Genomic DNA, 13,435 nt, shown 5'->3' on the forward strand with positions numbered 1-13,435 from the left:
CTAGCGGGGGTTGGTTTGGGAGGTCTAAGGAAAGAAGCCATCTCCATAACGTAAACGTGAGAGGTGAAACGTCAAGTGTTGATGCAGACGCTGCGGCAGGTTATCCAGAAGATCGAGCTAAGATGACTCATGAAGGTGGCCGCACTCAACAGCAGCTTTTCAACGCACACAAAACAGCCTTATGTTGGAAGATGCCACCCAGGACTTTCGTAGCTGGAGAGAAATCAATGTCTGCCTTCAAAGCTTCAAAGGACTGGCTGACTCTCGTTAGGGGCTAATGAAGCTGGTGGCTTTAAGTCAAAGCCAATGCTCACTTAGCATTCTGAAAATCCTGGGACCCTGAAGAATTGTGCTAAATCTACTCGGCCTGTGCTTTACCTATCAATGGAACAAGAAAGCCTAGATGAAAGCCTAGATGACAGCACAATTATTGTTAACACGGTTTACTGAATATTTAAACCCCACTGTTGAGACCTGTTGCTCAGAAAAAGATTCTTTTCAAAAACACCACTGCTCATTGACAACGCACCTGGTCACCCAAGAGCTCTTACGGAGATGTACAACGAGATTAATGCTGTTTTCGGGCCTGCCAACACAACATCCGTTTTGGAGTCTGTGGACCAAACTTTAACTTTCAAGTCTTAACTATTTAAGAGCTACGTGTCGTTAAGACTGTATTTGCCATAGACAGTGATGTGGGTAAAGTAAACTGAAAACCTGGAAAGGATCCATCATTCAGGAGAAGAGATCAAAATATCAACACGAGCAGGAGTTTGGAAGAAGTTGATTCCAACCTTCATGGATGACTTTGAGGGGTTCAAGACCTCAGTGAAGGAAGTAACCACAGATGTGGCGGAAACAGCGAGAGAACTGGAATTAGAGGTGGAGCCTGAACACGTGACTGAATGGTTGCAACCTCATGACAAACCTTGAATGGGTAAGAGTTGCTTCTTATGAATAAACAAAGAAGGTGGTTTCTTTCTTTTTTTTTTTAGTTCTTTTAGGTTTTATTTTATATTTGAGAGAGAGAAAGAAGAGAGACAGAGCATGAGCAGGGGAGGGGCAAAGAGAGACGGGGAGACACAGAATCCGAAGCAGGCTCCGGGCTCCGAGCCGTCGGCGCAGAGCCCGACGCGGGGCTCGAACCCGTGAGCGGTGAGATCATGACCCGAGCCGAAGTCAGACACTTAACTGACTGAGCCACCCAGGCGCCGCAAGGAGGTGGTTTCTTGTGATGGAAATCTACTCCTGGTGAAGATGCCATGAAGATTGTCAAAATGACAACAAAGCATTTAGAATATTACATGAACGTAGTTGACAAAAGCAGCAGCAGGGTTTGAGAGGACTGACTCCCAATTTTGAAAGAAGTTCTGCTGTGGGTCAAATGCTATCAATCAGCATCACAGGCTACAGAGAAACCGTTCACGAAAGGAAGCGCCGGTCAACGCAGCATACTTCATGGTTGTCTTATTTTTAACAATCGCCAGAGCCACCCCAACCTTCAGCAACCACCACCCTGGTCAGCAGCCGTCAACACTGAGGCAAGACCCTTGTCCCAAGATTGCCACTGGCTGAAAGCTCAGAGGATGGTTAGTTTTCTTGAGCAATGAAGTATTTTTAACTAGGACACGGACATCTTTTAGACAGATGCTGCTGCACACTTAAGACCGTAGTGTAACGTAAACAGAACTTTTATATGTACCGTGGAACCAAAAAACTTTACCTTGTTGACTTTATTGCAATATTCGCTTCGCAGTTGCGGTCTGGAACCAAACCTGCAATGCGTCTGAGGTATATGCCTGTACGTCTTTTGGGGACTGGCTTATTTCACTTAGCATATTGTCCCAAGGCTCATCCATTTGGTAGCCTATATCAGAATCTCCTTCCTTTTTAAGGCTGAGTAATATTCCACTGAATGTGTATATCACATTCTGCTTCTTCATTCATTCGTCGAGGGGCATGTGGGCAGCTTCCACCTTTTAGCCATTGTGCGTAACGCTGTCGCGAACACAGGTGTGCAGGTATCTTGGAGATCTTGTTTTCAGTTCTTTTTAGGTCTACCCCAAAGGGACACTGCCTCAGCACATGACACCGTTATTTTTAATTTTTTGAAGGACCACCTCATTTCTTTCCATAGTAGCTGTACCATTTTACATTCCCACCAACACTTGTTATCTTCTGTGTTTGGGTTTTTGGAACAGTAGCCATTCTAACGTATATAAGGTGGCATCTCAATGTAGTTGTTTTGCCAATTATTTCCTAATGATTAGTGATGCTGAGTATCTTTTCACGTGCTTATTGTCCATCTGTAGATCTTCCTTGGGAAAAAAATCTATTCAAGTCCTCTGCCCATTTTTTAATCCAGTTTGGTTTTTTGCTACTGAGTTTTAGTTCTCTCTAGATTTTGGACACTAATCTCTTATCCCACAATATTCTCAAGTATTTTCTCCCATTGTGGGCTGCCTTTTTATTCGGTGAATACGGCCTTTGGATGCACAGAATTTTTCATTCATCGAGTCCAGCTTGTCTATTTTTTCTTTCATTGCCTGTGCCTTTGGTGTCACATGCAAGAAATCATTGCCAAATCCAATGTCGTGAAGCTCTGGCCTTCTGTCTTTTTCTAGAAGTTTTATTGCTTAGGGCTTACATTAGGTCTTTGATCCACTTTGAGTTAATTTTTGTATATGGTGTGAGGTAAGAGGGCAACTTCATTCTTTTGCATGTGGATGTCCAGTTTCCCCAGCATCCGTTCCTGAAAAAACTGTCCTGTCCCCGCTGAATGGTCTCTTTCTTAAAAATCATTTGATCATATATGCACAGACTGGTCTATGTATCTAATTCCAACTATTTACATGTCTTTGTTTTATTCTGAGAATTTCCAGATAGGTCTTCAAGTTCATTATTTTCCAGCTTTAACTAATCTGCTGATCCTATCAAGTACTACATCTGAATGGCTATAATTCGTCAATTAAAAAATGTTACTCGGTTCTTCTCCAAATAACGTTCTTTTGGTTTCAGCTCCTTCTTTTAGGTTTCATGACTTTAACCATGATACTTTTCTACTCCTCCATTATTACACCATCATCTCAAGTTCTGAACTCTAACTTTCCTGTTTGTTGTATCTGTTCAAGCTCTTGCCCATGCTAGATTATTTCTTTGTATTTTATAATTTTTACGGTAGGCTCACCCCTGTGGGGACTTGTTTTTTCCACAGGAATAATGAAGAATCATTGCCTTACTGTCTCTAACAGAGGGACGCCTGTGACAAGAAACAAAGTGGAATAGTGGTTCCCAACAGCTGAGGGAGGAGTGTTAAATTATAGGAGTTAATCAATTAAACAGGCAACTGTTTAATAGGTAGCGTTCCCATCTTACAGGGCGAAAAGTTTCTGGAGATCAGCTGCACAATGTTTTTTTAAGTTTATTTATTTTGAGGGAGAAAGCGTGAGTGGGGGAAGGGCAGAGAGAGAGAGAGAGAGAGAGAGAGAGAGGGAGGAGAGAATGAGAATCCCACGCAGGCTCTGCACCATCAGCACAGACCCCGATGCAGGGCTCAAACTCACGAACCGTGAGATCACGACCTGAGGCGAAGTCGGTGCTTAACCAACAGAGCCACCCGGGGCGCCGCCCGCACAACAACGTTAACGCTACTAAATTGCACAGTTAAAATTGGTTAAGATGGGAAATTTTACTTTTTGTGGTTTTTACCTCAACTAAAAATAAAAACAAAAGGAAGCCTGTGACAGAGCAGGTAGAAATAGAGAAGACTTGGAAGACGAGAGATTTAGAAGACAGGTACTGCTGACCACGGATCTATAAATAAACTCTAGTGCCCCCATTTCAAAACAGAAGCTAAACCCAAACCCTCCCTTGATGGTATCATTTCCCACCATCAACTACCAAACCTCCAGACGGAACTGTCTCCGTCAGCAGCCTCTGCTCCTTCACCAACCTTGAAAGCCAACGTGTCGGAATACGGCTCTTGGTCCCCACCCAAGGTCTCTAATGACCCAAAACCCAAGGGACACTTTCCAACCTCGCCTAACGCCACCTCCTAGCGGCTCTCCGTACAACTGTCACTCCTTCGGTGAACCCTTCATAGCTCGTTTTCTCTACAACGTGTTCTCTTGATTTTCTTCATTCCTCACTGCCTTGTCCTCCCTCTTGGCTGAGCTGTCCTCCTCCTGACTTGTACATGTTGGGGTTTGCTCCTGGACATGCTTCCTTTTTATTCCTAAACGACTTCATCGATCCCCACTAAAAACCTTTTTGTTTTCATTTTTAAGATTAAAAAAAAAAAAAAAAAAAGGAAACAAAAACCCCACAATCCCACTGCCCAGATGGCCTCCCTTGGTCTCAAAAAAAATAAGAATCAGGGGCGCCTGGGTGGCTCAGTTGATTAAGCGTCTGACTCTTGACTTAGGCTCAAGTCATGATCTCATGGTTTGTGGAGTCGAGCCCCGTGTTGGGCTCTGTGCTGACAGCACGGAGCGTGGTTGGGAGTCTCTCTCTCTCTCTCTCTCTCTCTCTCTCTCTCTCTCTCTCTCTCTTTTTGCCCCTCCCAGCTCACGCTCTTTCTCTCTCAAAATGAACATTTCAAGATAAAAAAGAATAAAAAAAAAAAAAAAAAAGAAACAAAACAAAGGGACGATTTGTACGGGTTTGGAATATTCAAGTGTCAAGAGGCAGAGGCATCCTCTTCAAGCGGTTCTTCAAGCCAGAGACTCTGGGGTCGTTTGTGATTCTCCCTATTCATTGCCTTGCGTCCCGCACCCAAACCCCGGCCAGGTCCTGTCACCTCTGCCCTCCCGCACAACTAACTCACCCACTTTTCTCCTCGCCCACCAGCGGGCTCCTAGGTGCTCACCCAGATGATTCGAACAGCCTCCTTCCAGACCCCCAGACACCTGTCCTCCCCTAAGCCGGCTTCTACACGTCACTCTTCTTTCCTCACCAACCCCGTCAGCCAGGTTCCTGTCTGGGGCCCCTGAACACGCCACATGCTCTTTTCCATCCCGGAGCCTCTGCTCAGGCTCCGCAGTCAGCTCTCACGCTCGGGCTCCCTGGGCCGGCTCCTCTCCCCTTTCAAGTCTCAGCTTAACCAGCAACTCAGGAGGACTGTTTCTGACGACCCCGCCTGAAAGCACCCAGCTCTGGTTTTAGGCACCTCAGACTTTTATTGCTGCTTCTATGGTTACGCGTCATCTATGTCGGTCATGCTCTCGTTTACCAGTTTACTTGTTTGTCTCTGTCTCCCCACCAGACCACAGGCCACGAGAGGGCAGGGGACATCCCCATCTCGCTCTCCATCATATCCCAGCACCACCGATCCCGTAACTGTGGCGTAAACGTGCCAGGCGTTGCGCCAAGTGCTTTAACACGTTATCATATTCTACCTTCACTCGGTGGAAGCATTTCTTCCCCATTTTGTACGTGAGAAAACGGAAGCTCAGAGAGGTTAAGTAATGAGCTCACAGTCGCACAGCTGGGAACAGCATGGCAAGACTCAAACCCAGTGTCTGGCTCCAAAATCCACGCTCCCTCCCGTGTGCTCTCTCTCCTGCTGTCTGGCTCTCCTCTCTCCCCAGTGCACGGCCTGTGGGGGGGCGGGGGGTGTCGAGTGAACGCAATGCCAACAGCCTAGCAGAGTTTGTGCAGAGAAGGTGTTGGGTCTCACCTCAACGGTTCTTACCATGTAGGCTACAGAGGCCAGTTCGTAAATGATGGCCTGGGCCCCGAGCTCTGTCACGCTAATCAGTCCTGAAATGTTGGACAGACACACACAAAACACATCTCAGAAAGTGGATCAAAGCAAACGTTTTCCTTGTGAAAGCAGAACGTGTCTTAACTTAAAAGAAGCCAGGATCGCCCCCAGGAGCAAAAGCCAATGGCAGAATTCACGATCTGTGCGGAGGAGAACCCCAGGTGTCCACTCCCAGGAAGCTTCCAAGAACTAAGGCGGCTACGACATGGGACAGGTTCACTCTACAAGTCTGTATCCACCAAGGAACAAAACATCAGGTTTAAAGTAGAAAACGAGGCTCCTAGAGTTGCAGGTCATTCCTCGGGCAGACGCGGGGTCACAATGTGGGGGGTGGGAAGGCAGACGGAGGAACCCTGATGTGGTGGGAGCTGGAGTATTCAAGTGTCTCCAGAGCCTTTAACACCAATCAGTGTCATCCTGTCTCTATTATGTTCTCTATTACTTTCCTGGCAGTAAGATGGCTACAGGGAACACCTAGGACCAAAATTATCACAGCTCTGATAGAAACAAAGATCATGTCTAAAGCAGAGCCAAATCAGTCCCTCTGTAAATGGATTAAAAATCTGCATGCTGCCCAGCAAAAGTCAGCTGAAGCAGAAGGTCTGAGAGAGTCACGAGACCCAGATTCAGGTTTCAGTTCTGCCTCTCCGTGACCTTGGCACACTTCTTAACCATGACCTCCCTCGCTGAATCTATAAAGTGAAGGGCAGTGAGGCAGAGCTAAAGGCCCACTGAACTCGAATATGCTTACGGTTGGGCAAGGATTTAATTCTACGCTGAAAACTCCCACGAGAGCTCGGCGGAATGGGAAGGGAGGAGCAGTAAGACTTATGTCTCTTGAGGTGTGGAGACAAGATCCGCCAGGCTGTTCTCAGATTTCCGCTGAACCACTGACCAACCTGCAAGGAAGGTTCCGATCTCAAAGGTCCACCACTCAATGCACACCATGAACATACTGGGGACAGCCAGCTGGATGTAGGAGCCCCATTCTTGGAAACAGTCCCAAGTCCACCCTAGAGAACAGGGGAGAGAGAAAACAGCTTTTACTTTTCAACAGTCTCTGACGCCAACAATTCTACTTCCCATGGCTGCCTCCTGCAAAGGGCCAGAGACTGGGAGGAAGCAGAGGTCTCCAGAAAAAGAATGTATTTTAAAGATGTCAAACAAGACTGGAGTCTGAGATGGTGGGGACGGAGCTGGCAACACTTAGTGAGACTGAGGCACGCGTATGCCCTGCCACCCACACATTTCACTCCTGGGTACCAATGGCAGAGACCCTCCCATAGAGCTCCATAGGAACACACGGAGGATATTCACTGAGGCAGGCTGTGGTTGTGGGATGGTGGGGGCATCATGGAGATCGTCGCTGGGAAACTAGAGAAATAAATTATGATCGATGCGTATTACGGTTAAAAGCAGAACACCAGGTGTATATAAAGCAACACGGCGAGATCTGACATTATACTGCTCACAGGTAACTAACGTAAAAACAGATCTTTTCAGCTACATCAAAATTGAAAACTTCTGTGCACCAAAGGACACCATCAACAGAGCAGAGTCTGGCAACCCACGGAATGGGAGAAAATATTTCCAAATCATGTATCGGATAAGGATATCTGGATATCATAACCAGAATATCTAAAGAACCACAATAAAACAACCCGGACGTCTGGGTGGCTCTGTCGGTTGAACATCTGGATGACGCTTGATGTCGGCTCAGGTCACGATCTCACAGCCGCACGCTGGGCTCTGTGCTGATGGTACGGAGCCTGCTTAGGATTCCCTCTCTCCCTCTCTCTCTCTGCTCCTCTCCCACTTGCACACATGTGCATGCAGGCACTCTCTCTCAAGATAAACAGGTAAACGTTACAATTTTTTAATGATTTAAACAAATGAGCAAAGGCCTTGAATAGACATTTCTCCAAAGATCTACAAACAGCCACCAGCACATGAAAAAAAATGCTCAACCTCACTAATCAATAAGGAAATGCAAATCAAAATCACAGTTAGATGGTATCTCACACCCATTAGAATGGCTGCTTTAAAAAAGAAAAGGAATGGGGCGCCTGGGTGGCGCAGTCAGTTAAGCGTCCGACTTCAGCCAGGTCACGATCTCGCGGTCCGTGAGTTCGAGCCCCGCATCAGGCTCTGGGCTGATGGCTCGGAGCCTGGAGCCTGTTTCCGATTCTGTGTCTCCCTCTCTCTCTGCCCCTCCCCCGTTCATGCTCTGTCTCTCTCTGTCCCAAAAATAAATAAAAAATAAAATAAAATAAAAAAATAAATTTAAAAAAGAAAAGGAAGGGGGCGCCTGGGTGGCTTGGTCGGTTGAGCGTCCGACTTCGGCTCAGGTCACGATCTCACGGTCTGTGAGTTCGAGCCCAGAGCCTGGAGCCTGTTTCAGATTCTGTGTCTCCCTCTCTCTCTGCCCCTCCCCTGTTCATGCTCTGTCTCTCTGTCTCAAAAATAAATAAACGTTAAAAAAAAATTTTTAAAAAAAAAAAAGAAAAGGAAAGGAAAATAACACATGCTGGTGAGAATGTGGATAGATTGCAACCCGCGTGCCGTGCTGCTGGGCACGTAAAATGGTACAGCCGCTATGGAAATAAAGTATGGTGGTTCCTCAAAAAATTAAGAAGTATCACAGGGTCCAGCAATACCACTGCTGAGCATACAGAAAAAGAACTGAAAGCACGTTCTCCAAGAGCTACCTGCACACCCATGTTCAGAGCACCATCATTCCCAACACCCAAGAGGTGGAAGGAGAGTCCACATGCTCATTAAGGGACGAATGGATAAGCGGTATGTGGTCCACACCCACAACGGAGTATTCGTCACTCTTAAAAAGGAAGGAGATTCTGCCACAATGCTACAACATGAATCAAACCCGAAGACACTAAGCGAAGACCCAGAAAGACCAACACTGTATGATCCCACCTAGAGGAGGTATCTAGGGAAGCCGAACTTAGAGACAGAAAACCAGTGATGGAACAGTGGTTGCCAGGGGACGGACAAAAGGGAGAAATGGAGTTGTTACTCTTTACCGAGGACAGAGTTCCAGTTCTGCAGGATGAAAAAGTTCTGGAGATGAATGATGGAGATGGTTTCACGACAACATGAGTGTTGTTTAATGCTACTTACCTATACATCGAAAAATGGCTATGGTGGTAAATTTCATGTTATGTACATTTCACTACAACTTAAAGCAAAACCACCGTCTACGCTATAAATCAGAGAGGTCAATGAACTTTTTTTCCATAAAGGGCCAAACAGTAAGCATTTTCTTTTTTTTTTTTTTTTTTTTTTTTTTTTTTTTTCAACGTTTTTTATTTATTTTTGGGACAGAGAGAGACAGAGCATGAACGGGGGAGGGGCAGAGAGAGAGGGAGGCACAGAAGCGGAAACAGGCTCCAGGCTCTGAGCCATCAGCCCAGAGCCTGACGCGGGGCTCGAACTCACGGACCGCGAGATCGTGACCTGGCTGAAGTCGGACGCTTAACCGACTGCGCCACCCAGGCGCCCCAACAGTAAGCATTTTCAACTTCGCAGACCAAATGGTCCCTGAGGCCACTACTCGAGTCTGCTGTAGCAGCACGAGAATGGCCACCGGCAACGGGTGACGATTAGGTGTGGCTGTGTTCGAAACTTTATTTACCAAAGCAAGCTGTGGCTGGATTTAGTTTGTGGGGCTGTTTGCCTACCTCTGTGAAGTGGAAAAAAAAAAAAAAAAAAAAAAAAATTATGAAAAAAAAAAAAGGAAATCTGAACTCTTATGCTCTTAGGTGAATATAAACATATATACAGCCAAAAACAATAAAACCACTTTGCAGTTTTCAAAGATACACACCGAAAGACATACATTAAACACAGAGAAGGTGCCTCTAAGGAGGACAATGGGAACTGTGAAATGGGAGGGAGAAACACTCCAAAACGGGAGGGGGGCCCCGTAAGAAATGAGGCTATCAGTGTGTCATGAATTTGAGTATGAGAAATTCCAGGACAAGAGAGGGAGAGAAGGGGAGGGGAAGAAGGCACTGAAAAACACTGAGGAATTTCTTTTTTTTTTTTTTCATGTTTGTTTATTTTTGAGAGAGAGACAGAGTGTGAGTGGGGGAGGAGCAGAGAGAGAGGGAAACACAGAATCTGAAGCAGGCTCCAGGCTCTGAACTGTCAGCACAGAGCCCGATGCGGGGCTCGAACTCACGGACCGTGAGATCATGACCTGAGCTGAAGTCGGATGCTTACTGACTGAGCCACCCAGGCGCCCCAACACTGAGGAATTTCTATAACGTAAGAACAAAGAAAGGCCCCAACAGTCATCTTGCCATTCACCTCACTGGGTCCCAGCAGGAGAAGAGAGGGGCTGGGACCCCACCCTCTACCCCCAAATTTGGAGGTGAAGGCTGGAGGGGAGAACAACATCAAGAACCAATAGAAAATGATCCACATGAATTATGAGGTGGCTATGGCTGGTGAGAAGGGTCAGAGATCAAGGCACAAGCTCCACTGAGCAGGAAGTGTTAGGAGTTAGGAAAGCACTGCCCGTCCCCCACTTTGTCCCCCATCAGGAGACCAGAAAATCTACCTGCCAGCCTAGACCCATGGGTACAAATGAGCCAGGAGCAGAAAGGGCTGCCGTGTACCGGAGAGGGTATGAACCTGATCCAGTCATGGTGAGGAAAGCCTGGGACTAGAACAGGTAGATTTCATTTGATCTGATAAGACATAAAACCTTTAAAAAACTGACAGGCCATGGGGTGCCTGGGTGGCTCAGTCGGTTAAGAATCTGACTCTTAGTTTTAACTCAGGTCATGATCTCACAGTTTGTAAGTCCAAGCCCCACATCGGGCTCTGTGCTGACAGTGCGAAGCCTGCTTGGGATTCTCTCTCCCTCTCTCTCTGCCCCTCTCCTACTCACTCTCCATCTCTCTCTCAAAATAAATAAATAACATTAAAAAAAAAATAGGGCAAATATGTGACTCACAAGGAAGACAACCCCCTTGGGAAATAAGCTCACAGACAAAAATCATAAAGAAACCGATCAAAACCACAGTCTGAGGTAGCAGGCATCGGTCAGACGATGCTTGGTGAAATTAAGTGTGGCTTTCAACGCACCTAAGGTATCATTATGTGCCACAAAGAATCGGCCAATTAAATTATGACATGGCATTTTATATTTTAGTACATCAACCGCAAGAGGAATTCCAATTATACAGACGTTAATATGCAAAAAAAAAAAAAAAAATGAGTCTTAAAATTAACAAAATATGGATACAGGTATGTTCCATGACCCAGGATATAAACAGATAAGAAATCTAATGCCAGGAAAGAAACTCCACGAAACCCAACACATGAAAGATTTCACACCAGATAAAGTAGAAATAATAGGACCATCCGAAAAAAAAAATTTTAAGTAAGCATTCCTAAAATGTTTAGGGCAGGAGGTTTTGAAATAAGGATAGACAGAAAAAGAACCAAGTAACATCTTAGGAATAAAAGACATAACTGTTGCAAATTGAAAACAAAAAATGGATCGGAAACTAGACAAGTCACAGCTTAAAAGGTGATTAGCAAACAGAGACAGGAAAGAGAAGATGTCTCAAGGCCCAGGACAAAGTTGAGAGAGAACATATGGAAGAGAAATAAAGCCATCTGGAAGGTATCTGAGTGCAGAGGACAGAACAGTCAGCAATGGAGAATTAACAGTAGAGGAAAAGGCTAAAACTTTTCCAGAGTTTAACTGAGGCCCTCAGATTAAGAAAGTTTACTGAATGTCTAAGATAATTTTCTTTAAATCCTCATGCGGCCATGTTATGGTACAAAAAGGAAAAGAAAATCTTTAAAACTACAAAAGATGGGAATGCAAGCTGGTGCAGCCACTCTGGAAGACAGTATGGAGATTCCTCAAAAAACTAAAAATAGAACTACCCTACGTCCCAGCAATTGCACTACTAGGCATTTATCCACGGGGTACAAGTGTGCTGTTTCGAAGGGACACATGCACCCCCGTGTTTCTAGCAGCACTACTGACAATTGGCAAAGTATGGAAAGAGCCCAAATGTCCATCGATGGATGAGTGGATAAAGAAGATGTGGTATATATACACAATGGAGTATCACTTGGCAATCAAAAAGAATGAAATCTTGCCATTTGTTACTATGTGGATGGAACTGGAGGGTATTATGCAAAGTGAAATTAGTCAGAGAAAGACAAAAAGCATATGACTTCACCCATGAGGACTTTAAGAGACAAAACAGATGAACATAAGGGAAGGGAAACAAAAAGAATATAAACTCAGGGAAGGGGACAAAACAGAAGAGACTCTTAAATATGGAGAACAAACTGAGGGTACAGGAGGGGGGATGGGCTCAATGGGGAAGGGGCACTAAGGAATCTACTCCTGAAATCATTGTTGCACTATATGCTAATTTGGATGTAAATTTAAATATGTATATATAAATATTATATATTTAATATATAAATTTATATATATAAATATATTTATATATTTTATTATATATATATAAATATATATTATATACATTTATATTATATATATATTTATATATATATTTTATATTATATAAATATATTATATATAAAAATATATATTATATATAAAATATATATTATATATAATATATATTTATATTTATTAATATAAATATTATATATATATATAATATATATATATAAAACTACAAAAGAAAATACTTGATTGTCTACAAAGCCAAGACAGGTTGATGCCAGACTCATCACCAAGAACAAGAAGGAAAGAGTGTAACATCAGCCGTGCAGGCAGAGTTGCTACCAACTTGGATTTTCACACCCAGTAATATTCAAGAATGAGAAAAAGATAAAGGCGTTTTTTTAATGTTTATTTCTGAGAGAGACAGAGTGCAAGAGGCAGAGGGGCAGTGAGAGAGGGAGACAAAATCTGAAGCAGGCTCCAGGGTCTGAGCTATCAGCACAGAGCCCAACACAGGGCTCAAAGCCATGAACCCATGAGATCATGACCTGAGCCGAAGTTGGATGCTCAACCGACCGAGCCACCCAGGGGCCCCTATAAAGGCATTTTTTAAGACATCAACAGACTGAGGGTTTACTCTTTCCAGGCCCTTCCTGAAAGAACTTCTGAAAGACACGTATCAGCAAGAATAAAAATAATCCAGAAAGGAGGAATGAGATTCAAGAGGCAACAGTGAAAAAAATTAATGTCTAAAAACATTGATAAATTGAAACACGACAAAATAATGTTTTATTAGCATTCTTAAAATATGGGAAAAAAAGAACTTTTAAAAATCCAGAACTAAATTTATGATTAATGATGATACAAAAGATAAGGCTGGGAAAGAAGGAATTAAGGTGCGTTATCTGGGAACAGAACAGAGATCAGAAAAAAACACGTATCTCAAAATATCACAAATGAGCCTTAAAAGTTGCCTGTACAACCAGCATCCTGACTTCTCTTGGAAACTCTTAATTTTCATTCAGGCATCCACAGCTCCTTTGCATTCAAATTCCGAAACACCTACCCTGGGACTTCCAGTTACAGGAGTCAGTTACTTGAACTTTTAACGGTTAAGCTGATTGAACCAGTTGTTTGGTTTTCGTAACTTACAGCTGAATGCATCCTAACGGAGGCAAGTACACACACTGAAAACGTAAGAATAT

At 44.2% G+C, this 13,435-nt stretch overlaps 1 protein-coding gene across 1 annotated transcript in view; it reads right to left on the reverse strand.

The window, feature by feature from the left end:
* The window catches only part of LOC131498055 (multidrug and toxin extrusion protein 2-like), a gene marked incomplete at its 5' end in the record, with an annotated part of 60,701 nt that overhangs the window by 19,529 nt on the left and 27,737 nt on the right, over positions 1–13,435 (reverse strand). Inside the window, 2 exons of the mRNA XM_058704912.1 lie at positions 5,693–5,760; positions 6,664–6,777. Coding sequence (XP_058560895.1) covers positions 5,693–5,760; positions 6,664–6,777 — 182 coding nt within the window. The remainder of the gene's footprint in view (positions 1–5,692; positions 5,761–6,663; positions 6,778–13,435) is intronic.

This window comes from Neofelis nebulosa, chromosome 16, assembly GCF_028018385.1.
Source record: "Neofelis nebulosa isolate mNeoNeb1 chromosome 16, mNeoNeb1.pri, whole genome shotgun sequence".
NCBI lineage: Eukaryota > Metazoa > Chordata > Mammalia > Carnivora > Felidae > Neofelis > Neofelis nebulosa.